Raw genomic sequence first — 12,050 nt, 5'->3', positions numbered from 1 at the left:
CCAAGCCTGAATGAAAAGACTTTTTTAATGAGTCCAGCTAACGGCCACTTTGCCAAGAAAACAGCTACCCTGCAGAGGTTTAATCGTCCAGCGGAGACCGCTGTCTGGCGCCCGCTCAAGCCGAATTCTGCCTCCAGTTAATTGCCATCATTTTGTGATACTTAACGTTGGCAAAGTAGATCTGGTTTCCTGAGAACGAAGCAAATGAGAGAATAAACCGTGAATGGGGCGTTTATGTGTCTTCTGTTGCGCTACTGGCACGAGGCGAATGAATAGCTTTGTGTTATTGCTGTAACTCGAGAAAATGTAGATTGATTATTATATTGGATATAAACACCACCATGTCCAAGAATAACACCACTGAGGATATAGTATTATACAGTTGCAAACATTGTCTTAAATTTAATCCAAACTGCGTGTTAGCAACCAATCTAACTACTGTATTTCTGCTCCACATACTTGTCCTGTAGTGTTGCTTAGTTAAAAGAGATTTCTGATAATAATACTAAATCAGCCTGATCAACTGAATCGATTACAGTTTACTGTGTATTCGTCAGTCAAACCAGAGCTAAAATACCAGCTTGTCTGATACCACCTTCATCCCAGAAAGATTAAATACTTGGAAGCCATCGGTGCTACCTGAGACATGTTTGGACAGGAAACATCAGCTTTTATTGTCCGTATATTCTCCATCATGTGTAGAATCTTTCTTCCTCTGTATATTTCTAGTCCTTTGTGGGTGGTTTCTGTCTGTCTAGTTTCTCGTCGTCTTGATGTCTGAGATCTTTTTTTTTCTGCACATCCCGCTGTTCCACCTGAATAGATAATATAAATGTTCATCTTTTTGTCCTATTTGCTGTCAGTACGGACAACTTAGTCATCCTGTGTTTGTTTGATTTGTATTATTTCCCCAAAAGCAACTTGTAGAACGAAGACGTCTTAGTCTTAGATCCCAAAAACTGGATCTTTGCTTGTTGGATGTCCCATTTTATAAAGAAATGGTGACCGACCACTGTGTGATCTTTTCAGCTAGAACAACAGCCACTCTTCTAATGTTTAATGTACTGTACATTTATTTTGTTTATGTGTGATAATAAATCTAACCTGGCAGGCTCAGCACCTATACTAACAACGATCTGAGGGTGGGAGTTCCTCATAAGTGCTGCAATTATTACCTTAGTGGGCTGATCAATGGCACTTGCACAGAGACAGGAGATAATGGAGACTCTCCGTGCGCAATACGGATCTCCATATTAACCCATATGTCTGAGGTGTGGTCTGGAGTGGAGGTCAGCAGAATGGAGAAAAGGAAGAAAAACTGGGGAAAAAAATAAACACAAGACTATTTTATTCAAGAAGTATTTTTATGTTTCTCCAAGGGTGTCAATAATTCCAAAGCCTGCTGTAGGTAGCACGCTGCTCTAACTCTCATCCCGGCTCTATTTTGGCCGCTAGATCTGATACCGCGTGTCACTTTGATTTCCATTCGCTTCTCCGAGACGTGCTACAGTTGCGTCTTGGATTTCATCCATTCCTTCAAAAGGCTGACAGCTCGGGGTGCAACCTTCAGTGATTAACGCAGCTGTGACACATATTTGGCACTAAATCCGTGTCCGTCCTCATATTTTCCCAGTGAACTTAACCGGACCGAAGCAGCAAGATGCCACTCGACTCCTCTGTCAGCTCGGCTGTATTAATAGGACTCGTTAGATCCGCATGACCCGCCGGTAACCTGAGCCCGGGCGGTGGGTTATTGCTGCGTTATTTATTTCAATCAGCCAGTAAAAAGCGGTGTCCTCTATCCTGTAACTGACAGAAATGCTGTTAACAAATTGTTGCTGATTTATTTCTATCAGCTTGGTGGTTTGTGACCGCGGCTAACGGGTGAAGGAGAAAGTTTGTGAACCCTTTGGGATATCTTTTGTTTCTGTATTGATTGCTTGTACAGTGTGGTCTGATCTTTATTCAGCTCTTAATAATAATAATAATAATAATAATAATAATAATAACTTGTTCTTAAACCCCTTCACTGATCATCCAACAGTCCAGACAGGAAAACTGTATGAAACCTTTGATTTAATAACTGGTTGAACCCTTGGCCTTTAGCAGCAACACTGTTTCTTGTAGCTGCTAACCATGCAGGCTTGAAAAGACCATTTTGGAATTTCTTTTACGAATGAGGCTGAGATCCTGATTGTTTGTAATTGTTTCATTGGTTTCAAGGCAGTTAGCATCACACGTTTAACCTCAACCTTCTCCAAAATTTCTGGATTAGCTTTTAAATCTAAGCTACCTTCACTGACGTGACTACAGGCTATCAAGAAGCTAAGGCAGCAAAGCATCCCAAGACATTTTTATATAAAGCATTTTTTGAACAATTGAGGGTTGCTCAGGGGCCCAACAGTGGCAACTTGACACAGGTGGGGCTTGAACCAGTAACCTTCTGATTACTAGTCCAGTACCTTAACCACTGAGCTACCAATTCAATACAAAACCACAATCCTTCTTATGAGTGTTTTGCTCGAACCCTTGGCTTCTTTCTCACCTCAGTCATCAGTGTATGTCTTGCCAATCAAAGACATACCAGCAAGTGGATTGCCAGCTTTGAACTCCTGCTAATTCCTGTCCAAGGTGAATTTCAGTAGTTGTTGCCATATACAATAATAATAATCACCATAGCCTTAGAGTACATAGCCAAAAAGACGATCTGAAGGTCACGCTTATTTTCAAGCCAATTTTCCATCAGTTACTGGTCAAGTATGTTTTCCACTTGGACATGAATGACATTCTCCTTGTCTGTGACTCTGAAGACCGTCTCTTGGCTGAAACCTAATCAAAGGATGGCGAACTCGCAAACTGTCTTCAATATGTAGGCATTTTCAGGACTGAAACGCTTGGCTATGGCTCCTACGTTCTGACCAGCTAAAGGAGGCACTCGAATATCACATCCTTAAGGACTGCGAGGCATCTCGACAATGCACCTCAAAGTGGCGCTTCCTTCAGAACTGCCTCGACGGTCTAGCGGGTCTGGTCTGGATCAGATGACTGAGATACCACCTCGAGAGGGAATGCCATCGGTCGGACTATTGGTTTTATAATTTGTGTCCTCTGGGGTACACGGTGTAGTCATGTTAAAAATGTTGTACTGAACCCCCTGTCAACCCCTTATTTGCCTCGCTGTGACCTGAGGGACCCGGGTTTGGCTGGTTGAGAGTATATTGTTAGGGCTATCAGTTTAATGGTATAAAGTATCAGAGGGAATCAGGGAATTCTGCCTCATAGGCAATTACTAGAGGTGAGAATTGAACAGGGGTCTGTTAGAGTGGGTGCTGCACAGCAACGGCAGCCTAAATAGAAGGGTTCTAGCCTCACTTCTGGTCACTTTCTGTGAGACGTTGTGTATATATTTGCTTCATCTGTGTTGGTTTCCTTTAGGTACTTTCCATATGGTCAAATGTCTGTTCTAGATTTGGTTAAAGGATGTCAGTGTGTCACAGCTGTTAGAGTGGGTGCTGCACAGCAATGACAGCCCCAACAGAATGGTTCTATCCTTGCTTCTGGTCACTGTGAGAAGTTGTTCATGTCTTTGCAAGGTTTGTGCAAGCATGAATTAGTAATATTGAGTTCTGGTTTGAATACTCCAGTATGCTGGCTTTTTGGAACATCCTGAAATGGAGCGAATTGAGCTCCGCAGCCCGGGCCGTTTATTTTCATAAACTGTTTGCTTTGCTTGGCGTTGCACGCTGTGCTCATACTTTTGGACGGGGCTGACGGGTTATTGCAGTCATTTCAGCGTCAGAACCAGAGGCATGCCAAGGTAACAGGCCTATTCGGCCTGGCTATTGGTTATACTGGGAATATTCATGATGGGTATTCTGTCACTGCAGCCATCCACATACTGTAACCCGTCACAAACGTTTTAATTCCTTGTTTGTCATTTGTATACAGCTGCAAAAAAAAAAAACCTGGCTAGCTTGATTTTTGCATTAAGTCCTTGTTAAACATGGTCTGATTTATATTAAGACAATAGTTACAAGTGTTTACTGTTATTAGTTCTGAACAGACAAGGCACATTCTCAAGAACATCAGATCTCAAAACTTGTGCCATCCTGACCGTTTATCTTCGCCCCTCCAAGGCACACTGGATTTGTTGAAAAGCTGTTTCCTTGCTTTTAATGCCCACAATTGTAACTCTGTCTGATCGGCCTTGTAGATGTGCCCACACTGCTTTTATTTTCGCTACATTCACTAAGCAAGAAGAATGGGCTCTTTCACATGGAGACGACAGAGACTCACGGCAGCGAACCTCGGAAAGTCCTCGTCAAGCAGCTCTCAGCCAAAACAAAAACAGACGGTTAAAGGAATCTCATTTCATTTATTCAACCGGCCGGTCGGGAGAAAATCCGACAATCGATCCTCTGTTCTGGCATAAGTGTAAACGACATGACATGACCTGCTACGACCTCGACTTGAGGACTAATGAAAGCGTAACATGTGGTCCAGGACCACTTATGTCATGTTTGGAATACAAATGAAGAGCTGATGTGACAGAAGTGCTGCTGTCCTCACCTTCAACCCACACTGGTGCGCTGCCAGCAGGTACCAATCTGGATAGATGGAATACTAATGGAATAGACTAATAAAAAGCTGAACTGGCAGGTTTGGTATGAAAGAAGGATTCATATGAAAATAACATTGCTGCACTAAACAAGTCCGGGCAAATGAAACCGGGCTGCTGAGGGTGGACGTACGTGACTCCAAACATTAAACTTAACTCCAAACAAAAAGGCATTGTTAGGGTGACGTGATGGGGGTTGTTCTTGTACCATTTCTTTAGGTATATTTGTTTGAAATAAAGGGGAAACAGGTTGCTGATCTGTTTGTGGCATGGCCTTCTAATAACTTGAAAAGTAAAAAAAAAAACACAAACTGCCATCTTATGCTGACAGAAATTAATAACAATTTATTTAATATCAATTTAAAGGTGCCAATATCCATAGGACCACACTTTACACCTCACCAGGAATGATTTAATCCTTGTTGGAATGCTTTTATTCAATAAGCAGGACATCTTTCAGTTATTTGAGGGATGAAGTAAGATGCAGATCTACCTCACAGTATAATCCTATAATTTTATACCTCTAGTACTTTGTATAGGGTTGTTAGCATTTGCAAACATGGAAACATCAAAAGGACAGAGTCTTTAAAAGGTATTAAAGTTGTTAAAGCAGGGTGAGTATTTAAATAATTAAAAATAAAATGAATTATAGATTTGTAAATTTAAAATTGTGAAACTAGACACACTGAATATAAATATCAGTATTGAATTGTGACTCTTGAGACTCAGCTCCCTCTCCCAACACACACATATACATTCTCATTTAACACACACACATATACATTCTCATTTAACACACACACATATACATTCTCATTTAACACACACACACACACACACACACACATATACATTCTCATTTAACACACACACATATACATTCTCATTTAACACACACACATATACAGTACATTCTCATTTAACACACACACACACACATATACATTCTCATTTAACACACACACATATACATTCTCATTTAACACACACACACATATACATTCTCATTTAACACACACACACACACACACACACACACATATACATTCTCATTTAACACACACACATATACATTCTCATTTAACACACACACACATATACATTCTCATTTAACACACACACACACACATATACATTCTCATTTAACACACACACACACACACTCACACACATTCTCATTTAACACACACACACACATATACATTCTCATTTAACACACCACACACACATATACATTCTCATTTAACACACACACACACACACACACACACACACACACATATACATTCTCATTTAACACACACACACACACACATATACATTCTCATTTAACACACACACACACACACATTCTCATTTAACACACACACACACATATACATTCTCATTTAACACACACACACACACACACACACACACACACACACATATATACATTCTCATTTAACTCACACACACACACACACACATTCTCATTTAACACACACACACACACACACACACATTCTCATTTAACACACACACACACACACACACTTACAGTATATACGTTCTCATTTAACACACACATACATTGTTTTTTAACACACACACACACACACACACACACTCTCATTTAACACACACACACACGCACACATTTTCATTTCACACACACACATTTATTTTACAGTCTCAGCAAACAAGGTACCATTTGAAAGCTTAGATTGGCTACTTTTCAGGAATGTAAATAAGCTTATTTTATTCTGATAAATTATAGTATTTATATTTTGTAATATTACAAGGCTGTGTTTGTATCAATAATGACAATTTTATAGCGAACAAATCACAATCACATTTATACTGGCCATTTGCATGTTGATAATGCTTTGTCTTCATTGCAGGCAGGCAGGCAGGCAGACAGACAGATTTATCTAAAATAAAATTAGATAAGTAAGTTCTACACAATCAAAGTTCATAAATGATTCATTTTGGCTTTTGACGACACTCTCCGTCACTGAGCCAATTGATAGCTGAAAGAGTCGACTCTTCTTGTTGAACTGCGAGTCGGTTCATGAGTCACTTAAGAGTCGGATTGCCGTTTACTATAATGACTTCTCTTGAGCCGTATTTTGGCTCAATGCGCGTGCGAGGAGGAGCCGTGTGTCATCTCCGCCCCGCTCACACACACACACACACACACACACACACACACACACACACAGAGAGAGAGACACACACACACACACACACACACAGTGAGAGACATAAACAGTGCAGTTCAGTGCGCCGCGCGCTGCACTCAGACAGCACGAGACTTAATGTGTGGAGTCGCGCGCGCCCGGTGAAGTTTACCGGACCGTCTTGCGCTCGGTTTGACTCGGGACATGTGGATTTTGGGACAAGATGCAATTTGCTTTCATTTTAAAAGGGGGTGAATATTTATTACCTGGCATGGAAGAAACTTGGATACATTAAAAACATCTGATTATAAATGTTCACCTACGCTTTGGAGGGTCAGTAATATGGCCTGCCATGTCAAGATTGTGCTCTTACTCTGCCAGCTAGCGAGCACTTTATCTCTGGAGATCGGACTTTACGATGGCGAATGGGGCAGACCTGCGAGATGTGAACCCATCACCATTCCCATGTGCCAAGGGATCGGCTACAACATGACCCGGATGCCTAACTTATTGAAATACGAAAGTCAACAAGAAGCCGAAATCAAGCTCAACGAATTCAGACCCTTGGTGGAATACGGTTGCGACGTGCACCTCCGTTTCTTCCTGTGCTCGCTCTACGTGCCCATGTGCACGGATCAGGTGTCGACCACCATCCCTGCGTGCCGCCCGATGTGCGAGCAAGCCAGGCAGAGATGCTCGCCCATCATGGAGCAGTTCAGCTTCGGCTGGCCCGACTCGCTGGACTGCTCCAAGCTGCCCACCAATAATGACCCCAACTCCCTGTGCATCGAGGCCCCGGAGAACGACACCGCGCCCGAGACTAAGAAAGGCGAAGGGATGCTTCCCGTACCCGCCAGACCTAGGCAGCCTGGGAGCGGGCATGGCACACCGGAGGGGTCTTGTGAGAATCATGAGAAGTTCCAGTACGTCGAAAGGAGCGAGTCTTGCGCCCCGAAATGCTCCCCTACCGTGGACGTATTCTGGTCCCGCCAGGACAAGGACTTCGCGTTCATCTGGATGGTCGTCTGGTCGACTCTTTGCTTCGTCTCGACGGCGTTCACGGTCCTCACTTTCTTGTTAGACGCCCAGCGCTTCCAGTACCCGGAACGGCCCATCATCTTCCTCTCGATGTGCTACAACGTTTACTCGGTGGCCTTCATCATTAGGTCCGTGGCTGGAGCCGAGAACATCGCCTGCGACAGGGAAAACGGGCAACCGTATATCATTCAAGAGGGTTTAGAGAGCACTGGGTGCACCATAGTCTTCCTCATCCTTTATTACTTCGGCATGGCGAGCTCGATATGGTGGGTCATCTTAACGCTCACCTGGTTTCTCGCAGCAGGCCGGAAATGGGGACACGAAGCCATCGAGGCTCACAGCAGCTACTTTCACATGATCGCCTGGGGCGTCCCGGCCATGAAAACCATAGTCATCCTGACCATGCGCAAGGTGGCTGGCGACGAGCTGACCGGACTCTGTTACGTAGGCAGTATGGACACCAACGCTCTGACCGGGTTTGTTCTCATTCCCCTCGCTTGCTACCTAATCGTTGGCACTTCTTTTGTCATGACCGGCTTTGTTGCGCTGTTCCACATCCGCAAGATCATGAAGACGGAAGGCACCAACACGGAGAAGCTCGAGAAGCTCATGGTAAAGATCGGGATCTTCTCCGTCCTTTACACCGTCCCGGCCACTTGCGTGATCATCTGCTACTTCTACGAGAGGCTTAACATGGACTACTGGACCTACCACGCGCTGGAGAGCAAGTGCGTCTCCTTTCCAGGCCGAAGGACCGAAGACTGCACCCTGGACTTTTCCGTGCCCAACGTAGCCGTGTTCATGCTGAAGATATTCATGTCCCTGGTGGTGGGCATCACCAGCGGTGTGTGGGTGTGGAGCTCCAAGACTTTGCAGACCTGGCAGGGTTTGTGTTCCAGGAGGTTGTCAACAAGGACGACGCCTAAGCCCTGTCCGAGTGTCAGCTGCAGCTCACACTGCCATTACAAAGCAGCTGCCACGGCGCTCCACGCCGTCAAAACGGACCCTTACGCAGACAGTCTGACACGTGTGTGATGTGTTTCGAACTGAAATTGACATGAGCTGCTGCCAGATATAGACAAAACACACCTCGTAGGGGGATTATTTTCACTGTAGCTAAGCATGCTGATTTATTTCTGTGGAGAGATGAATGGATTTATTATTTATTGTGTCCTATAGTGTACAGAAGAACTGATCCTGAGCAGAGTGTGGTTTATTATAAAAATGATGGGTGGTAAATATTCTTACAATTTTCTGTATGGATGACCAATAAAGTTCTATATTTTTTTGCATATTCTTACATTTTCATATTAAAACAGTGTTTATAAAAAATTATTATTTAAATCCGGGTCACCAAAGGTGAATTATTTGCTTCCATATGAGTTTTGGACAGATTTTGTTTTCTAAGGTACCCTGGCTTGGACCCACTGTCTACTAAGCGCCACTACTCATCACATTTGCCGTATTTAAAGAACCTCTCATGATGCTTTCTCAAGAATTTAATGAGTATGATGAGTAAAATGATAAATATAATTTAAAAGAAGGTTCTCTTAAGTTATCATACCTCAGGGGTGTATCTTTGGCACCATTAGAATGTCGCTCTGACCATAATGAATTCAATTTGGTGTCTAAAAACAGATCCTTGGTAGAACTGTATTACCTCTGAGGGTATTTTACATTTTCTATTGTAGGGTTTTGTGTTCGACGCTATATTGTTTATTCATGATGGGTTATAGAATGCCTTTGTCATATATACAGTTACATGTGTATAGTACAATAAAATACATTTTCCATATATCCCAACCTCGGACCTGCAGGTTGCTGGGAAAGGTCATTTATTGTCCGACATTCTTGTGGAGAAGACATTATGTCCACGGACTTTCCTTTCATTGTGGAAGTGGGTTGTAAATTTTTTTTTCTTCCTTTTAGAAGATTTATTCTTTTTATTATAGACTCAGACTGAATCTAAATTTGGGTCGTATTTCATTCTTCCCTGGTCAGGGTCGCGGCAGGTCTGGGAACAAGGCGGGAACACCCTGGACAGAATGCCAGTCCATGACGAGGCTTCTGCCACCCCCTTCTTTCCTTATGCGTAGCTAACTGTACTTTTTAGTAGAGGACACACGTGCTTGTCAGTGGGTGATACCTCAGGAGTGTATCCTTGGCATCGTTAGTATATATTAGCCCGTGACTAATCAGGGCTTTTAGAATCAACCCAACCTGTCATTAACCATAACCATCATTGCTTTAAAGTTTAATCTGGATTGGTGTCATCCATAACAAACTGACCCTCTGCTCGCCCTGAAAACGGTAATCTTATTTTGTACCCGACCGAAAAAATTCAGTCACATTTTCCGAAGTGACATCACTGTTATTCTTACTCTGTATGTCTTTCCCAGGTTTGCTGTCAGCTGATCACAGTCTTGGCTACTGTAGGGTCGTTTTGGCAGCTCAGGTCAAGTTCACCAAACTTGTGACTGGTCCACATAGCCAGCGCCAGCCTGGTGTCTCCTTGAGGTGCTTATATAGTTTTTTACACTAATTGTTGTGCAGGAGAAGAGGAGCACTGGTAAAATATTTAAGGTAAGTAGAATTACTGAGTAAATGGAGTAAATCAGTTTAAATCATGCTGATCTTGACCTGCTGATAGGAAAGATGTGAAGCCTGAAGTCAGACGTGTTGGGTCAGAATTTGCTTTACTGTTTTGTACTTGTAGGTCACGTGTTATCGAAGCTTAAAACCACAAATTAAAAGCAATTTAAATGTGTAATACCATGAATTTTAGGGCAATTAGATATTTCTTGTGTTTTATTCTTTATAATAAATTTTCATTCATATGTGTTTGTTGCGTGCTATGGTTTACCAAACTGGTATGACTATGGTACCAGACTGAATTCTATGAAATTCTAAAATTAATAAAAAATTTTAATTTGTTAAATAAAATGGTTTAACATAAATCTAAAATTTATAAAACCTAGTATTAAAAATGTATTATTATTTATTTATTAGGATTTTAACATCATGTTTTACACACTTTAATCTCAAACACAGTCTTGGACAATTTTGTATCTCCAATTCACCTCACTCGCACGTCTTTGGACTGTGGGAGGAAACCGGAGCTCCCGGAGGAAACCCACGCAGACACGGGGAGAACATGCAAACTCCACACAGAAAGGACCTGGCCCGCTCCACCTGGGGATCGAACCCAGGACCTTCTTGCTGTGAGGTGACAGTGCTACCCACCGAGCCACCATGCTGCCCAAAAGTACTATAAAAACAGCGAAGGTTTACAGTTGCTGGATGCCAGTTGGAAACACTAGCAGCTCCAGAAATGTGGAAGTTTTCCTCTCGGCTGCAGCTCACGTTTAGCCTGAGAAAAGAGATTTGTCATGCCAATTTGACCAAGATCAACAGCGCTGCCGGGGCTGAAGTGTTTGTCTGACACGGCAGCGTTTGTGCCTCGAGAGCGTTTAGTTTATACAGCAACAGGCTTCATTATTCGTCCATCAGGAGCACTGAGCATAAAGCCTCCATTGTGTAGCTTGATGTTTAATGTCCTGGATGCAGTTTTAATGAATCTTTGTTGGAAGAAGAAGAAACCTCTTTTTCTGCTATTCAACCCCATTTTAAAGTGAATGTTAATGTTAATGGCATTGTAAACGAGCTTGAGAATGAGACAAGATAAAATAGTGCCGTGATTGTGAGTCCATTTAACAGGAGGATCATTAAGGCGTCGGGGACTTTCCCTGCTCCTCTAAAGAAAGCCAGAGGAATAGAGCGTAGGAAGAAAGGAGCAGTGCTCATTAACCCCTACCCCACGGGTAGGATCCCTTTTCCTGGATGTTTGAAGTGGAAATGAGGGACCATGGTAAAAGAACACTGAGAACCTTACGTTACCAAGATGGTTCGGTTTGGGCTGTGGTCCTACCTGCACAGACGCACTTACTTTTATTCGAGGTCGCACATGCACACACTGTTTGTTTTTTGATAAATAGTAGACATTGGACTTGAAAATGTAAGGTAAGACTAGGGTGAGCGTATTTGCCAACCTGCTAATGTGTAACATCCAATAATATTTCACCAAGGGGAGTTAGTGGAGCTGGGTTGGTGTGTAACCAAACGTTACCTAACTTTAATGTATTTATTTATGGGGGGGGGGGTTTGGGGGGGGGGGGGCCGGGCTTTCGGTTTTGGCTAGTTGGGTGTACTTGTCTAACCCTAGACCACAAACA

The 12,050-nt window shown here is 42.8% G+C and overlaps 1 protein-coding gene across 1 annotated transcript; it reads left to right on the top strand.

Annotated features, from left to right (window-relative positions):
- Positions 1 to 6,985: 6,985 nt before the first annotated feature.
- Positions 6,986 to 9,081, top strand: fzd9a (frizzled class receptor 9a). The gene has a single exon (XM_062988518.1). It carries the CDS (start codon positions 7,123 to 7,125, stop codon positions 8,851 to 8,853), a length of 1,731 nt encoding a protein of 576 aa, XP_062844588.1. The 5' UTR covers positions 6,986 to 7,122; the 3' UTR covers positions 8,854 to 9,081.
- Positions 9,082 to 12,050: the final 2,969 nt, after the last annotated feature.

Source organism: Trichomycterus rosablanca, chromosome 26 (assembly GCF_030014385.1).
Source record: "Trichomycterus rosablanca isolate fTriRos1 chromosome 26, fTriRos1.hap1, whole genome shotgun sequence".
Taxonomy (NCBI): domain Eukaryota; kingdom Metazoa; phylum Chordata; class Actinopteri; order Siluriformes; family Trichomycteridae; genus Trichomycterus; species Trichomycterus rosablanca.
This window is presented reverse-complemented; position numbering and strand designations above follow the sequence as displayed.